General features: G+C 36.4%; 1 protein-coding gene across 2 annotated transcripts; it reads right to left on the bottom strand.

Annotated features, from left to right (window-relative positions):
- Positions 1 to 622: 622 nt before the first annotated feature.
- LOC128555395 (uncharacterized) lies at positions 623 to 19281 on the bottom strand. 2 transcript variants are annotated; one of them, XM_053537663.1, is made up of 3 exons: positions 19142 to 19281; positions 8778 to 10007; positions 623 to 3281 (listed from the first exon to the last, which is right to left on the bottom strand). In XM_053537663.1, exons 2-3 carry the CDS (start codon positions 10002 to 10004, stop codon positions 2244 to 2246), a joined length of 2265 nt encoding a protein of 754 aa, XP_053393638.1. In that variant the 5' UTR covers positions 10005 to 10007; positions 19142 to 19281; the 3' UTR covers positions 623 to 2243. The 2 variants fall into 2 exon arrangements, with proteins under 2 accessions (XP_053393638.1, XP_053393639.1); XM_053537664.1 differs by having other exon boundaries at positions 19163 to 19274.
- Positions 19282 to 19558: the final 277 nt, after the last annotated feature.

Below are 19558 nucleotides of genomic sequence, written 5' to 3'. Positions count from 1 at the left end.
TTGACATTTTAGCGTGATAAGTGATACGTTATAATTTAGCTTTAACAGGTACTTAATAGCTTTGTCTTTGAACATCTTTGACCAGTGCGACTATACTGTAAAAGCAGAAATTTTCGAGAGTTTAATTTTCGCTATATTCGCGAAAATTAATCCTCGCGTAAATATTTACCATTAGTATATAATGCTAATTCAAGTAGGATACCATTTTTACAATTTTGCGAATATTAAACCCCGCGTACATAGTCAAAATTCCAAATTTTGACCTCGCGAAAATATGTGCTTTTACAGTAACCCTTGCGGTACGGGTCTAGATTTTGAGATACAGGTCTTGTTAAGTTGGTAATTTGTGTAATTTATTCCGAAATCCAACCGTGCACGGCAGGTTCTGGGCACGATATTCTACAAACGAACCTACATACTGGGCAGACTGCACTTTATCCCCTTCTCTTAATAGCATGGACATTATACATACACTACTGTGTAGTCTGTGACATAAGAAAAAAATGTCACTGGTTACAATCATATATCTATTGGAATTTTCGTTTACAAATTTTCATTCTTACATTGACATACACCTGCTGTTGTGTTACTTATGTCTGAACAAATCGCAAAATGCTCGATTACAAGGATACTTTATACAGTTTAGACCATATTTATAACGAACAGTAAGTCTGGCTTGAAATTTCACTAAGTCTATATATCTTATTTTTCTGACTATCAATCTCTTTCACAGTTTGTACTCTAATGACAAGACATAACCAAATCTTAACCGTTAGCCTGCTAAATTTCTAAAATGGATTGGTCCATCATTCAATTTGGGCAATACCATTTATTCTTCGAAGGAGTGTTTACTGAAAATTAACTGACTGAATAGCGAAAAGTGCAGACCCTGATCAGACTGCACGGATGTGCAGGCTGATCTTGGTCTGCACTGGTCGCAAAGGCAAAATCACTTGCCAACAGCAGGCTAAAGGTTAAGCATGATACTTGTAGAAGGGTAGAGTATAAGTGTGCTCCATTTCACTTGCTTTTGTGACGACGCGAGTGTCTGTCTTAAGTGAGAGAGGTCCAAGGTTTGATTCCTGATCAGCACTGACAGTAATTCAAAATCGCTGATGCATGGATTTGAAATTTACAGGAATAATTTGAAACATGCATTTACTAGAAACTTAAACCAAACGTCACGTTCACAAAATGCTTTTTAAACATCTGGGAGATAATTGCTCTAGTAAAATCGATCCTTAGTAGCGTTCTGTTAGACTTGTAAATGTAAATCATCATCCATCTGAGCGGTGCACATCTTAAGTTATGTCATAATTCGAATCAATTTTGGAACTTTATAATATAAAAAAGCTTCAGTGCATATTTCGTGAAAGAAAATCAGAAATAATAATTATATCGAGCTTTACCAAAAAACTTTATTCTCAACATGTGCAAAATGTGAAGTTTTCTAGTGCATGAACTGCAAACAACAAACTAAATAATTGAAATAAGGAACAAAAAATAATCAAACTGTAAACAAAACGTAAGATGATACCTGTAAATAGTAAATGGAAATGTATGAAATTGCTTATAAATTTGTTTTCGCTAACGGAAGTTAGGAAAATGTCTTAACTGTAAAGTAGGATGGCTGTATTTGATTGACTGCAGACCACTAAGAGTTACATGAATCTGTTGGTTCAAAATAGGAAACATGGCCGTTGTACATATATGCTGAGTATATTACATCTACATTAAGTACCAACGGAGCTTCAGCAAAATCAGCAAAATGTAAGTTGTATGTCAAAATGCACACAAATGGGTACATGATATCTACTATATTTCAACCTTTAGTGTTCTTTGATAGTGAAAAACAATCTCCGCTTACATTTAGAACTGTAAACTGTTTCAAGTAAAAGGAACAAATATATATTATCTCCGACCGGTATTGTGTCCATGATTTTATCTTTTTGGTCAGTAAACACATTTTACGGTAATGTACGCACACTAGCTGTTTGAACACAAATTTAACGTTCCTTTGTCCTGAGCATTTAACAAATTTCTATGATACTACTTAATACTAAAGACCACTGCATTACTTGCATGAACGAAAGATGTTTCTTGTCCTTCTCATATACAGATCTTTCAACAATTACTAAATATTTAATGCTATTCGTCATCCAAATCCTTTCAAACGTCAAAAACTATCTGTAAGATTGCAAACTAATTTCTGTACACATCAATCCAGTAGCATTGTTACCAGTTCAAACTTCATATATTTTCTTTTGAAGAAGGAACACGTCATATACATAGTTGATATCAGGTCGGTCCTCAGGCTTACTACACCAAGCAAATTCCATTATTCTATGAACACATTTTGTCGGTTTGATATCCTTGGGTATCTCTGGTGATATACCGAACCTCCCAACATATCTGACCAGTTGTTGAATGTCAAAATCATAAAATGGCTCTTCCTCAAAAACGACTTCAAATATAATGAGTGAAAGAGAATAGATGTCAGCTTTCTTATAATCTTCAACAGTGAGCCTTCTGGTACCAAGAAGAATCTCAGGTGCAGAATACCGAGGAGTTCCGATTATTTCTCCTTTGTATGAAGATGACGTTTGTGTATTGCCTTTCATGCTGCTCAGACCGAAGTCTGTAATCTTCACTTCCAACTCTCCGTCCAAGTAATTCACCAGAACATTTGTTGTTTTCAAGTCTCTATGGGCAATGTCCAGAGAGTGAAGATATTTCAAACCGCTGCAGGTGCTTCGAATGATGTTTAGTCGATCAATCTCGGAGAAATCTATATCTTCCCTAATATGAATGGCTTCAAATAAGCTCATCTGCATATACTCCATGACGATGCAAAGATTTGGCCTCTCGACACAAGCTCCGATGAATCTGACTATATTTGTATGGTCAAGCTGGCAGTACAACATCATCTCTCGTGCAAAATCATCCAGCCTTCTTTTTGAAACCGACTCTGCTTTCAGTTTTTTAACAGCGACAACAGTTTCTTTCCACTTTGCAAAATACACTTCGCCAAAGCCTCCACATCCTATTTTAGAAGCTAACTTCAACTCTACATAAGGAATCTTTCTACCCCTGTAATCTTCGTGCACTTGTGACGATGTCTTTGGTGGCTCCGTAGAGCTTGTCTGTATTTTCCAAGTCATTTCTTCAAAGAAGCGATTAAAATGATACAATGCTTCTAGCATTGCGTCTCTCAAATCATCTCCTTGCTGTTTGTATACATCATAGTCTGTGTACTGGTTGTCATAAACCCAATCTTGTACCTACAATGTAGAAATACAAATTAAATCAATTATATAATTAGAAAATGATTAATCATAACGACAAAAGATATCAGATATGAAAATATCTGGGAAGATGGACAAATGAGTGAGGCTGATACACATGTACATACTCCTCACCCAAACAAACCTTGTCTTGCAAGAAGTGAACTGTGGTAAATCATTAGCCTGTTTAAACTACCAAGTAAAGTTTTGGCAACTGATAATACCAAGATGATGCACAATTATGTTTGTGTGTTTGTTTTGTCCCGTTTATTTGTTTCACATGTCTAAATATATTCCTGTTCAAATAGACTGTGTAAGTGTCCATATACAGAGTACTGTAGACTTGCATTCATTTTCAGCTGCGTTCCTCCAATTAGATTTCTGTCTTCATTTGTTTTGAGTCCAGGGTTCTAGAGATTTGCATATTTCATTAAATTCAATGAACGTGGTGGCTAACCCAAGTGACTTCTGGATGCAGTAACACGGGGAATACGGACGGGCATCTGGGGCCTTTCTAAACCATTAATAAATGCTATTTTTTTAACGTTTTTTCCCTATGTTTTGCTGCGACGAACGAAAAATATGTTAGTCATTGACAGTTTGGTGATGAAAAAAAGCCTATAGACCTTTAACTTTTAAGTGTGAACTTGACCTTTGAGATAGGGGTCTGGAATTTGTGCATAACACATCATCTTATTATGGGAAACATTGGTGCCAAGTAATATTGAAAACCATTTACGGATTGTCGAATTACAGACAGGACAGGGAAAAAAACCTGTTGACCTTTGACCTCCAAGTGTGACTCTGACCTTTGAGCAAGATGACCGGGTTTTGCGCATGACAAGTTGTCTTATCAAAGAGATTATTTGTGCCAACTAAAATTTAAATCCTATTTTGTATGACGAATTATGGACCGGACAGGAAAATAGTCCTATTCAGACCTTTGGTCTCCAAGTGTGACCTTGACCACCGAGCTAGGATTCTGGGTTTTGCGATTACGTGGAACATTAATTTTAAGTAATATTCTGTACCGGACAGGAGACAGACCTTGTTCGTGCCATGTTTACATTTGACTGCCAAGTGTGACATTCACCTTTAAGCCAAGGGACTGAAAGTTGTGCATAACACATCGCCTTATTATCGACCAGACAGGAAAAAAAACCTGATGACCTTTGACCTCCAAGTGTGACCTTGACCTTTGTGCTATGGGTCCATGAAATTTCGTCTCATCATGGGGAAAAATTGTGCCAAGTAATATTAAAATCCTTTAATGAATGACATGAGTTAAGAAACTGACATGAAATTGCAGACAATGACGGACGGAAAAGCGCAATCCTACAGTCCCGTAAACTGGTTTTCAACCTGTCAGGAACTAATAACTTTAGAGAGGTCCATCTCATGATGTAATTCTGACAAGCAGTTGCACATCCAAAGCTGTTTAAATAACAAGAGCTCCCAGAGCACGTAAACGCCTAAATATTCAAAAGCTTTGTCACTAGAAAAGTTCTCACTTTTTGAACAAGTTAGTCTGAAAGACAGCTTCATCCTCCGCATCTATTATGGATAGTGAAGGGGTTTATGGACTGGGTGCAACTATTAAACATTCGAGTTGTGACCTTGACCTTAAGCTGACATGGGTGAATTTTGAATTTTGCACATTGTCTTGATAAGGGTAATATTATAGCCATGTCATATTAGAATCCTTAAAGGGGTTTAGGAGATGCAGAGCAGACATAAAATGGAAGGCTCAAACCTGACCTCGAGTGACTTTGACCTTGAGCCAATATGGCTGACTCACTAGTTCTGCGAATCGTCTTGATGAGGTGATCAACTGACCAAAGTTTATTGAAATTCCTTCCAGGGGTTTAGGAAATACAGAGCGGACACATAATGGAAGGCTCAAACATTTGATCCCGAGCTGTGACCTTGACCTTAAGCCGACATGGCTGACTCGTAAGTTCTGCACATTGTCTTGATGAGGTGATCATTTAACCCAAGTTTCTTTAAATTCCTTCAAGGGGTTTACGAGATACAGAGCTGACACAAAACTGAAGGCTCAAACATTTGACCCAGATATGTGACATTGACTTTGAGCCAACATGGCTCACTCATGCAAATCATCTTGATGACGTGATCATTTGACCCAAGTTTCATGAAAATCCTTCGATGGGTCAAGGAGTTATAAAGTAGACACAAAACTGAAGGCTCAAACTCTGACCTTGAGTTGTGACCTTGACCTTTAGCCAAATGGCTGACTCATGAGTCTAGCACATCGTCTTTATGAGGTAATCATTTGACCCAAGGTTCATGATTATCCTTTAAGGGGTTAAGGAGATACAAAGCGGACACAAAATGGAAGGCTCAAACCTTTGACCTTGAGTTGTGACCTTGACCCTGAGCCGACATGGCTGACTCGTGGGTTCTGCACATCGTCTTGATGAGGTGATCATTTGACCTTGGTTTCACGAAAATCCTTCAAGGGGTTTAAGAGATACAATGCAGACACGAAATGTTACAGACGGAGACCATTCCTCTAACCACTATCACTCGTGGCGGGGGATTAAAAAGTAAAAAAAAATACGAAATATGTACACTGCATAGCATATTGTCGAAGAAAACAAGTGTGTGAAGTTTCAATCATTTCCCACAAGTTCAGTGACGATATATCAAGCGGATCATGTCAAGGAATTGTTTAAAGACTTTTAGCTCACCTGAGCACAAAAGCTCAAGGTGAGGTACTGTGATCACCTGTGTCTATCTTGCGTCGTGGTATGTCGTGTTTAGACTGTTAACACTCTAAAGATCACAATTTTAGCTCACTCTTCATGAAACTTGGTCAGAATATTTCCCTCCATGAATGCTAGGGTGATTGGTTTCTGTGTCATATGGCATAAAAACAAAAGCTGTCTGATGACAGCACGCTCGACTATTCGAACAATTGATTGAAGAATGGGGTCAAAATATTAACACAGATATTCAGACAAAAGAAACAAGAGGACCATGATGGTCCTGAATCGCTCACCTATCCCCACATGACCCAGTGTTCAACTGAGTATGACGTCGTTATTTCTATTATTTGACATAGTGACCTAGTATTTGAGCACAGGTGACCCAGATATCATCAAGATTAAAAATTCTGACCAATTTTCATGAAGATCCATTGAAAAATATGACCTCTAGAGGTCACAAGGTTTTTCTATTATTTGACCTAATGACCTAGTTTTTGAAGGCACGTGACCAACTTTTGAACCTGACCTAGATATCATCAAGGTGAACATTCTCAACAATTTTCATGAAGATCTCATGAAAAATATGGCCTCTCGAGTGGTCACAAGGTTTTTCTATTTTTCGACCTACTGACCTAGTTTTTGACCGCACATGACCCAGTTTCGAACTTGATCTAGATATCATCAAGCTGAACACTCTCACTAATTTTCATGAAGATCCATTGAGAAATATGGCCTCTAGAGAGGTCACAAGGTTTTTCTATTTTTATACCTACTGACCTAGTTTTTGACCGCACGTGACCCAGTTTCGAACTTGACCTAGATATCATCAAGATGAACATTCTGATCAATTTTCATGAAGATCCATGAAAAAATAAGGCCTCTAGAGAGGTCACAATGTTTTTCTATTTTTAGACCTACTGACCTAGTTTTTGAAAGCACGTAACCCAGTTTCGAACTTGATCTAGATATCATCAAGATGAACATTCTGACTAATTTTCATGAATATCCATTTAAAAATATGGCCTCTAGGGAGGTCACAAGGTTTTCCTATTTTTAGACCTACTGACCTAGTTTTTGTCCGCACGTGACCCACTTTCGAACATAGCCTAGATATCATCAAGATGAACATTCTGACCAATTTTCATTAAGATCCATTGAAAAATATGGCCTCTAGGGAGGTCACAAGGTTTTCCTATTTTTAGACCTACTGACCTAGTTTTTGACCGCACGTGACCCACTTTCGAAAATGTCCTAGATATTATCAAGATGAACATTCTGACCAATTTTCATGAAGATCCGTTGAAAAATATGGCCTCTAGAGAGGTCACAAGGTTTTTCTATTTTAAGACCTACTGACCTAGTTTTAAACAGCACGTAACCCAGTTTCGAACTTGACCTAGATATCATCAAGACGAACATTCACACCAACTTTCATACAGATCCCATGAAAAATATGGCCTCTAGAGAGGTCACAAGCTTTTCTATTATTTGACCTACTGACATAGTTTTTGATGGCACGTGACCCAGTTTCAAACTTGTCCTAGATATCATCAAGGTGAACATTCTAACTTTCATGAAGATCCATTGAAAAATATGACCTCTAGAGAGGTCACAAGGTTTTTCTATTTTTAGACCTACTGACCTAGTTTTTGACCGCAGTTGACCCAGTTTCGAACTTGACCTTAACTGTCCTAGATATCATCAAGATGAATATTCTGACCAACTTTCATAAAGATCCCATGAAAAATGTGACCTCTAGGGTGGTCACAAGCAAAAGTTTACGCACGGACGACGGACGCTGCGCGATCACAAAAGCTCACACTGTCACTTTGTGACATGTGAGCTAAACAGATTGCTCCATACTCATTTAAGTTATGGCCCAGACAAGCTCTAAAATGACTTTTGACCCCTACTTGTGACCTTGACCTTTAAGATAGGAACCTGGGGTTAACATAAGACTCTCCATCTCAAAAGTGGGGGCATAAAAATCTAAGTTAAAAAGGGGCATAACTCTGTCAAAATTCAAATCAGAGTTAAGAGGATTGTTTCTTCTGGTGTAGACTGTGACAGTAAATAAATATTTTAAGTTTCAAGTCAAAAGCTTCGAAAGTAACAGAGATATTTGACTTTATCAAAAACTTTAACCAAAATATTCTAAGTTAAAAAGGGGCATAAATCTGTCAAAATTCAATCAGAGTTAAGGGGATTGTTTCTTCTGGTGTAGACTGTGATAGTAAATAACTATTTTAAGTTTCAAGACAAAAGCTTTGATAGTAACAGAGATACTTGACTATCAAAAACTTTAACCAAAACATTCTGAGTTAAAAGGGGCATAAATCTGTCAAAATTCAAATCAGAGTTATGGGGATTGTTTCTCCTGGTGTAGACTGTGATATTAAACAACTATTTCAAGGTTCAAGTCAATATCTCTGATAGTAACCGAGATATTTGACATTATCAAAAACTTTAACCAACGTGGACGCTGGGGCGAGTGCAATAGCTCTACATTTTCTTCAAAAAGTCGAGCTAATAAGAGGATAATTCATGAAATATCGTGCAAGAGTAATAGCTTTTCTGTCATATGGTATGGGAAATGATAAGAAATAACTATTTTAAGTTTTAAGCAAATCTATCGAGTAATAGCAGAGCTGCGTTAAAACTTTAAAACAAGGAGTGGACGCTGAATGGATGCCTACCCCAGGTCAAGTAGGATATCGCTCAATATACTTCACATAGTCAAGCTAAAAACAATCAAGTATCTTACCTCTTTTCTGTTCATCTTTCCAATCACATCTCTTGCTTTCTTAGTTGTGTAACTCTTTTTTCCTATAGGCATGCTGCCAAGGGGTTTTCCAACACGTCCGAGGTTCCTGTTCATCTTTGTATCCATATATACCTTTTCTTCTGTACTTTTTTCCTTAGGTGAAAACACAGCGCTTCCCAGTGGTTTACCAACGCGACCGACTTTTCTGTTCATAGGGTTGTCTTTACATACTTTAGTGTCAGAATCTGACGAAAGATGAGTGTCTGATCTTGGAGTAGTACTCTCAGACTGTTTTGATATTACTTTTGATCCAACTGGCAAACCAACTCTCTCATACTTTCTGTTGTAAGTATTATCAACATATGCTTTAACCTTAGAGGGTGTATCAAGAGCCTTTGACTTTATATCATCAACCGATGTTGTTGACCTTCTTTGTAGGTCTTCTCTTCCTATCTTTCTGTTATAATCTTTGTCATAGTATGTATCTGAACTGCATGATGAGAATCCAGAGTCTTTCCTGCTGACCCGTTCATCTCCATTTCCACTACCATAGCTAGAACCTCTCGACACAGGCATACTCCCTAACGGTATCCCGACTCGACCGTACTTCCTATTCATAGCATTGTCCACATATGTATCTGAAGTACCTGGCGAGTTGCTGGTGAAAACAGAGTCGTCCAAATTGAAACCATCATCTCCACTGTGACTATAATGACCAGATTTTCGTGATACCTTCATACTTCCTAATGGCTTCCCAACCCGATCTAGCTTTCTGTTCATTGCATTGTCAACGTAAGAATCATGTTCGTGCCTTGTGCTTGAGAAGACAGAGTCATTTACACTGTCATTTCTATCACCCCCTCCACTTCCACCGGAATATCTTGATTTGTTTGAGTATGTGTCAGAACTGTATGAAGATGAGTCATTCCTGCTTGAACTGCTATAACTTTCTCTGCTATAACTGTAACCGGAACCTTTAGAGACCGGCATACTTCCTACTGCCATACCAACACGACCAAGTGACCTGTTCATGGCATTGTCAACGTATGTGTTGGAACTATACGATGATTTGGAACAGCCGTAGTCGTTTCTGCTAGAACTTCTATAGCCATTTCCACCACTACTGTAACTTGAACTGGAACCTTTTGACACTGGCATACTCCCTACTGTCATACCAACACGGCCAAGAGACCTGTTCATTGCGTTATCAACGTACGACCTCGGCATGATCTGTAAATAAAAGCAGTTTATCAGTATTTTGTTTTGAAAACCTTTTATATAGGGTTTAGTAGGAAAGGTAATCATATCTAAAAGGACTGTGATCTGTATATATGCTAACTGTATCATTTATTACTTGCCCTTTAACCTTAAGGTAGTAGACCACTAATAGGAATCCGCTAATTATGCATTCTCCATATGCAATTTTAGCATTCTCCAGTTTTTATGGAAAGCCAAGTGCACAATATACCTTATTTACATCCTAATAATGCCAAAATGCCTTAAACGAGAGTAGGTAATTATACATAATTTGCATATTGTCATTACCAGCCAACTACCTTAAATACTTTCAAAATGATGCTGTGGAACTAGGGCTGTTTTTGAGAAAAGCGCATGTCTCCCACAAATGCCTAAAAGGAAGTCTGTCTTTATATACTGTTTACTCACAGAAAATATACCTTTAATAGTTTTGGAGTAAGTGTTGAAGTAAGCGGCCTATCGGATAAGTGTTGGAGTAAGCGGCCTATCGGTAATTCAAGGGCCATAATTCCGAAGTGCCTGAGCTGATTTGGCTAGTTATCGAACATGGCCGAGGACTTATTGGCAAACACATTTTGTTCAAGTTTGATCGGATGAGAAATGTTCGACTTAGAGTGCGGACAACGAAGATTTGTGACAGATGGAAACACAAACACACACACAGGAGTAAATCAATAATTATGTCTCCCACTACACAGTGGTGTGGGAGACATAATTAAAATGAGTAACCCTAACTTTTGAACACAATTCACAGGTCTGAATCATTCCATTCTGGCAATATTGCATAACTGTCTACCACCCAAATTATGGTCATCCTGAAAGACGGATGACATTTTTATAATAGAGACACTCATTCCAGTATACATTTTATATTATTATATCCCATATTTACTATTTATTTCTAACTAAAGACTCCAATACATTCTTAAATCTATCAAAAAAAATGGTCTTTTCTTCTATTAATTGCTTTATAAATTATTTTCGTAAAAAAATACTGTCAATGTTTCATGTTTTTAATTTTCACAAACAATTTTAACCTGTGTGATTTTTTCTTTGACAGCTTAAGCTTTTTACACTAGCTTCATTACACCTGCTTGTCACGCTTATAGCTCAGCTGTTGCAGTCATTAGCAGTTTCTACTGTTAAGGTAATTGACTGCATGTCTGATAAACCGGAAGTAATGGCTCAACATCATTTATCCAGGTAACTTAGAATAAAGCCTGGACTCAACATACGGAAACAAAAATAATTTTATGAATCAATGGCAATCTGTGAGTAAAATTGTTTAAACGGCAAAATTACTTTCCTTCTAGCATGTCTAGAGGAAAAATACAATATTCAATAGTTTTACACGTTAAATAATTCCAAATGAAGTCTCAAAATCAGCTTGAAATGTGAGGATATCTTGTATCATGGGCAAATATCGTAAAACCAAACACATGTACCTATACATTTTATTTCACCATATTAAAAATCATATGTTACTTTATAACTGTGAGAAGTTTCATTAGAATCTGCATTGTAGAAAAGTTTCTGTTCGCGAAAATGTCATCAAAATTGTGATTTTCACATAGACTGGCCAATTAAGAAAACTTGTGTGAAGTCCAAGTTTTTCAGTTCAATTTAGCAAAGAAATTGAGCACAAGACCCTAGCTTTTTTATTTGCCTAATTTTCTAAGTACATTCTGAAGTCTCAAAAAAATCAAGGTTTAATCAAATTCTACATTGTAGAAAAAAAATTGATCCAAACGTGCAGAACTACCTTAAGCAAAATCGTGATAAACTGGAAAGAAATTCATACATCGTAGCTTTAAAAGCTACAATTAGGGACACTTTGGTGGAAAAACAGGTTTAAGATCATATTAGACTTACAAAGTCTGTTGAGATCAAATAATCTGTAATAATATTAATTTCTTTCTTCTTTCTGACACTGATATTTTCTCAGAAAACCATTTTCTCTCTAGGCTCATCTCAACAGAGGTAAAAGATAGAGTAAGAGATTTTTTTTCAGAAAGTGCTATTAGAGAGGATTGATTTTATGGCCAAGTGCTTTACATTTAATGACTCTAATGACTGATGCCAGTCTAAGCTCATATATATGCATCCAATAGATAACAATAAGCAAATATGGTTCTTTTTGGATGTAATATTTCGCCAATATAAAGTTATAAACAGGCTTTTTTTAAATATAAATACTTATCAAGAACTATCCCCAAATTATATAACTGGTATGATCATAGTCAGTGTATATTCAAGGATGCTTAAAAAGCAGAGGGTGTTTTGGAAGATCTCTTTATAATGGCTGTAATCTGTATAAAGAAGTTGTTAAATGGTATTTCTACATTTAGCTCTAGTGACCCCTAATGATGGCCAGTTGCCCCTATTTAAACAAGTTCTGATGAGGACCTTACAGTGATTCTACAGAACAAGTTTGGTGAAAATCCATCAAACCATTCATGAAAAGAAGTTGTTTAAAGGTATTTCTACTTTTACCTCTAAGTGGCCCTTAAAAGTGGCAAACACCCCATATGAACAAAACAGAACTTTCGAAGTCCAAAAGGGGCATAACTTGGTCAAAATGCATGTCAGAGTATTGGGACTTGATGCTATCACCTAGTTTTATAACCCCAAAGACACAATTGAAGTTTCAATGCAATATCTGTATTTACTGGAGATAGTAACTTACACGCAAAACTTTAACCAGGATTTTATAAGTCCAAAAGGGGGCATAATTTGGCAAAAAATACATGTCAAGAGTTATGGGACTTGACCCAGTGAAAATGGTAATTGACCTAGAAAAAGAAAAACTAAGTTTCAAAGCTATGTCTTTAAGTAATAGCTATATGTACTTGCATGCAAAACTTTAACCAGGACTTTTTAATTTCAAAAGGGGGGCATAACTTGGCCAAAATGCATCTCAGAGTTATGGGACTTCATGCTATCAACTAGTTTTATAACTCTAAAGACACATGTGAAGTTTCAATTCAGTATCTGGTTTAGTTTTGGAAATAGTAACTTAATTGCATGCAAAACTTTAACCAGGACTTTCAAAGTCCAAAAGGGGGCATAATTTGGCCAAAATACATTTCAGAGTTATAGGACTTGACCCAGTGAGGTTGGTAATTGACCTAGAAAAAGAACTAGAATGTGTCTGTAGGACACAGGGGGTGCCCCACTCATACATTTGTTACAAATAAAGGGCAATAATTCAAATGTTTGCAGTCATAAGGTGGTACAGCCTCAACAAATATTTTATATAAACAAAGATTCATTATTCTAGGCCATATACCTTTTGAGCTACATGTATTAGCATCACAAACCAAAAATCCACTATTTTGGCTATTTCAAGGGCCATAATTTTGTAATTAGCATTAAAATCTCAAGAAGAATGCCAAGTGTGCATAGTCATATCATGATAAAGGGTCATGCAAGGTTTTATGAATTTACAACAAATAGTTTTTGAGCTAGGCTCGTCATTAGGTAAAAATGTGCATTTTTGACTATTACAGGGGCCATCACTTTGGAAATAGGGGGTGGAGCCAGACGAATAATAGCAGGTGTGCAAGCTGATATCATGATAAAGACACATGCACACATGACCAAGATTCAAACTTGATCATCAAGAAAAATATTCTGACCAAGATTCATAAATATTGGTTCACAACTGTGGCCTCTGGAGTGTTCACAAGCTTTTCCTTTGATCTGGCCTACTGACCTAGTTTTTGACCCCACATGACCCAGTTTCAAAATTGACCTAGAGATCATCAAGGCAAACATTCTGACAAAGTTTCATAAATATTGGGTCACAACTGTGGCCTCTAGAGTGTTCACAAGCTTTTCCTTTGATCTGGCGTACTGACCTAGTTTTTGACCCCACATGACCCAGATTCAAACTTGACCTGAAAGTCATCAAGACAAACATTCTGACCCAGTTTCATGAAGATTGAGCCATAACTGTGGCCTCTTTAGTGTTCACATGTTTTTCCTTTGATCTGGCCTACTGACCTAGTTTTTGACCCCACATAACCCAGTTTCGACCTTGACCTAGATATCATCAAGACAAACATAAGGCCAAGTTTCATAAATATTGGGTCACAACTGTGGCCTCTAGAGTGTTCACAAGCTTTTCCTTTGATTTGACTGAGCGACCTAGTTTTTGACCCCACATGACTCAGTTTCAAACCTAGAAATCATCAAGACAAACATTCTGACAAAGTTTCATAAGATTGAGTCACAACTGTGACCTCTAAAGTGTTCACAAGTTTTTCCCTTTGATTTGCCCAGGTGACCTAGTTTTTGACCCCACCTGACCCAGGTTCAAACTGACCTAGAAATCATCAAGACAAACATTCTGACCAAGTTTCATAAATATTGGGTCACAACTGTGGGCTCTAGTGTTCACAAGCTTTTCCTTTTATCTGGCCTACTGACCTAGTTTTTTGACCCCACATGACCCAGTTTCAAACTTGACCTAGAAATCATCAAGACTAACATTCTGACCAAGTTTCATAAAGATTGGGTCACAAATGTGGCCTCTAGAGTGTTTGCAAGGCAAATTAATGTTGATGGACGACGGATGCACACTACGGACAACGGATGACGAACACCGGACAATGACCTGTCACATTAGCTCACCTTGAGCACTTCATGCTCTGGTGAGCTCAAAAGGTACAATACAGAATTTTATATGGAATTTTTTTCTGCCTGTTCATATTCACTTGTGAAATACCAGCCAAATTCTTTACAGAATTTATTTAGATACACTGGTATCGAAGCAGTATCCGTCAGCTAGTAGTATCTGATAACGCGTCACTTTATGAAGTCTCGATTGTTTTCGTAACGCTTTCCTGCAAAACAGAGCTTTGTGAAGTTTTTGCAACAAAAGGTAAAAACTTCCCGAGAAAACTTGAATTGTTCATTCCACAATTGTTTAATTGTTTACATAATTCCGTACATGGGGGATTTCACATGCAGCTAATACGCAAAGGAGAACTACTTCTTCCCCAATTAAGTTTCTCCCCTTGGCGGTCAAAACCAGATCACTTATCAAAAATACATAATAATGTCAAAAATGAGACATTTATGTGCATCGGCAATAAATTTTGATTTTTTTCACATAGAAAGCAAAAACAAATATGAGCGGGTTCGGGTCTGGCTGGCCGTCGGCAGTAACCGGCCACTGGGCAGAAACACTCTTTATTTATGCCGTTGTTGAGTCAATTTGCGCAAATACGGAAGTTTTCAGTCCGCCATTTTTTAAAATTTGAAAATCAATGATATTCAGTACGTTTTCAGTATTTTAGGGACAGATTTAATTTTAGCAGCAGTAACTTATCTATATTTAACATTTGACATGTATTATTATAATTTGTTAAAATTTCAAGGTCAAACAAAATGTAGTTTCGAGGAATCGAGTTTACAATCTTATCAATCAATATCGTATAATCTATGTTCGTAAACGCTTGGTGGAGGTTGAAGATGTTTCAAATCTATTTTTAGAGTGGCCGAGGAAGGCCAACAAAATTTTTACAATTCTTGTCAACTCGGACACTTGCACAAAAAATCATTTAAGAGAAAAAAAGTACTTTAAATATTATTATGATATCTATAATAAATTGTTATATACCGATATACATGTATAAATAATTGTTTTAATAAGAAGAAATCACGCATTAAAGATCCCACTTAATTTGCTCTAATTAGTTTTAATTGGCATCCATCGAATTTATAATTCATTTGTCGATTATCAACTTGTCAATTTGCAGGTAGAAAAAAAGCTAGAAATTTTCAGACTGGATTCACATGCTTTTCAAGAGCAGTGTTGTTTGTTATTTTGGCGATCTTGTTGCGAACCCCAAACTGCTGCATTTTTTTTCTTATGACTAGATCTAATATAGATCTACATATTTGTCCAGATATGAAAAGATTATAACTTCTACTTTGTGCATTTTAATTTGTAAATGTACACAAATGAGATGCCTAGATTCAGCCTAATAACACGTTTGTGGGCATTGAGGGCCGATCGCATTAATCTTTGGAACAACTCTGATTCTATAAAAAAAATATTTCATTATTTTTCTGTCTTTTATATACGAGTCGGCATTTAGGTAGTATTCAGTGTGCAAAAGGCCGGCCACGGGCCTCCGTGGCCGAGTGGTTGAGGTCGCTGACACAGAACCACTTGCCCTTCACCCAGTTGCCCGGGGGCCTTTTCCACTATCAAAAGCAGGCAAGTCGCCATTGTGTCAGTGTGACGTTCGTTTAACCCAACAATCCGGTGTTCCAGAGTTTACTGTGTGAAGGTGTGTTGAAATTGATGATGACGAACACGTAACATTATTTGTGTGTGTCTATAATTGTTGATTAGATTTTTCAGATTTTAGTAATGTAGACAAAGTAACAGAAGTTTCACATAGAGCATGGTCACTATCTTAAATGATTAAGGTTACTGACCATGCTACTTCTGTTACTTTGTCTACATTCTTAAATTCTGAAATTGATTCGGCATTAATTTTTAAAGGATTTACAGCATGTGACATATTCTACATGTTTGTTCCTGCGAATTTATGTCGTAGATATGTTTAAAATGAATTTTGAGTGCTTGAATTAATTCATTAAACAATTATTACGTTTTCTATCAAAACAGCATTGTCTTTTTAAAAAACTTTGTCACGGCCGATGAAACCCGACTGTGTGGCCGACCAGCATCGAAAACGGCCGACATGAGCCGACGATACTAGACAGTTCTTGCATTGGCTGGTTATCAATTCTTACAATGTTTTACCGCAATTAACCCCTGAAAATGTGCGGGACAGTCTGATCTATATTTAGACTCACTAGAATACGAAATCGAAACTAGAATGTTCCCCATATGGTATTGAATTAATTAAACGGCCGAATAACCCCGAACCCGCTCTATAAAAAATATTGATGAAATGTAGTGATGAAACGACGATCGAGTTAAATTTATCGAATAATCGTCGCCGGCAGCCGCAGGTCGCCGACTATCGATGTTGGAGTTCTGAAATCGATGTCGCTAGCGCTTTTAGCGCAATTGATCCCTTTCCATTCATTCCATATATCCGTTATTTTCATACATTTCGTTAATTAAACCACAAGGAACGTCACTCTCACACATTAAAATGGCAGAAAGAAGTGTCCAGGAAAAGTTCGGTGGACTGTGTGGGCTTATTTTGGCTTCGAAAAAACAAAACAAGGACCACCTATTAAAGAAAACCTCAACATGCAATCTGTTATTTGCAAACTCTGCCGAAAATCATATATGTGAAAAAAGGAATGTTTTCGTACCCAAACTATTCAAACCCTTCGTAATTTGTATGGACTTTGTGAATTATTAAACAATGATCCCAATGTACCTCTCTGTGTCTGTCAATTTGTCAACCTTATTTTGAAATAGTCTTGAACTGTCTTGTTTTATATTTATCTTATCAAGCCAACGAGATTGAGATTAAATTAATCAATTTTATACTTATAGAAATTTATAGTTAAAAGTAAAAATGCATTCCCTAAATACATTAAATGTATTCATCATGATCACTTGACACTTGTTATTGGTTTAATTTACTTATCAAGAAAAGTATTTACGAGTACAATTTTAATGAACATCCCTAGTCCCAAGTAATGATAAAAGCATAGTATATTTTTGTTTTATGAAATTATAAATGTATTGCCTAAGTGGAATCTATAATAAGAGTATAATTATAGGTAAGTCTGAATGCTTTTACTTTCGATTATATAATCGATTGTGAATCGAAATAGCTGTTCAGATTCGATTCGATTATCGATTTTGTTTTGAAACCGATTTTACAACACTAATGAAATGTCAACATTTAAGCGAACCCCTGCCAAATTTTCTTATTCAAGGGAGGTAGCTGGTACACATGTGGTGTGCTATGCGAAGTGACGGTTGTATCCCTTACATAGAACACGTGTATATACAATGTATATAAATTGTCTGAGATATTGATTGCCCGGTTACCAGCTCACCTAGCTTATCAGGTAAGAATTTAATTTAATGTAAAATGACAGCACAGTATCGAGTTGTTTTACTGTAACAGAAGCCTTAAGAATTAAACACATGAATCGTCAAACTTCTTTCATAATAATTAATTTCACCAGAAAGGTTAGGAAAAGCATCGATGGTGCTTTTCTACTCGTATACACTATCAAAATGTACATAAATTTTCAAACATAAATCATGCAGGATTGCGTCAAATTATAGTTGGACTAACACATGCGCTAGACACTATTCTGATATTTATGCTTTAATAGATAGATAGATAGATAGATTTATAAATAAATAAAGCATAAGAGCTAAAGTATTTCCTGTGGAAGACTTTTACTGAACTGAAACATTCTTAAAAAATACATTTTAAAAAAAAAACCTTTATTTTATGACAAAAACGGGTGCGACACCTTATGTACCAGTCACTTTATGTACCAGACACTTTATGTACCACTTTGACACTTAGTGTACCACCTATATATTATATAGGAATTTTATCTCATTGTGTAGCACTGTCAATATGTGATAATTACCTGTGAAAACAACTCTGATTTAATCAGCTTAAGTCCATAGAATGTTGTAAACATTTCTATGTGCATATAATTTTACCTTATTAATTATGACAATTAACATCTAAATTTAGTAAAAAAAAACATTTCAAGTAGACATAAAATATAACATTTTCATCAAATCAAAACAAAAATGATCATCCAATATATATCATATATGTGGTACATAAGGTGTCCAAAGTGGTACATAAAGTGCTGGTACATAAAGTGTCTGGTACATAAAGTGACACATTCACAAAAACAAATATCAGTAAGAATTATCTCCCCTCAACATCGACAACGGGCACAGTGCGATCGAAAGGCTTTAAGCTCACGTTCAGCGCTTTTGTGTTCAGGTGAGCTAAACGGCATTGATACCGCAAGATACGCACAACGAGGGATTAACTACCATGCATAACATCGCCAAACATTCAAACAAAATTCCCGCGCCAGGAAAAAAAAAGTTTGACACAAAAATCCCGTAATTTAACTCTCGTGGACCGTCAGTAATTTTACTTTAATAGCTAACTTACCAAATAAAGTATACAGTGTACCTAGTATCAGTTTAATTGTGGAAGAAAATTCCTTTCTCATCAATTTGCGTGTCGCTGTAAACCGACGAACTAAACTGCAAAAAAATGGCGGCAATAATTAAGGGGAAACAACTTTTCGCTATATCAATAATTTGAAATAAGGCACTGCATTAATCGGGAATCTCATCCCATAACATTTAAATGCCGAAATGCCAAATAAAAGAAAAAACTCGCAAAGAATTGATTTTTTGTGTAAGGATTTTACAGGATGTATGTAACAACATATTAAAAGTATAGGAAAGTATCATGATGCAAAATGTCTATTTTGGGGTAAAAATGTTAAAAAAATAAATGAAACTGTGGATTTCTGGAATCGACCAATAGCACCAGAATTATGCATCTTAAGAGATCCAAATT

Source organism: Mercenaria mercenaria, chromosome 2 (assembly GCF_021730395.1).
Source record: "Mercenaria mercenaria strain notata chromosome 2, MADL_Memer_1, whole genome shotgun sequence".
NCBI classification, from domain to species: Eukaryota; Metazoa; Mollusca; class Bivalvia; order Venerida; family Veneridae; genus Mercenaria; species Mercenaria mercenaria.
This window is presented reverse-complemented; position numbering and strand designations above follow the sequence as displayed.

Coding starts and splice junctions, on each gene's coding strand:
- LOC128555395 (XM_053537663.1), bottom strand. CDS start 10,004: ATGCCGAGGTCGTACGTTGATAACGCAATGAACAGGTCTCTTGGCCGT. Junction 3,282..8,777: donor GAAAGATGAACAGAAAAGAG/GTAAGATACTTG, acceptor TCTACATTGTAG/GTACAAGATTGGGTTTATGA.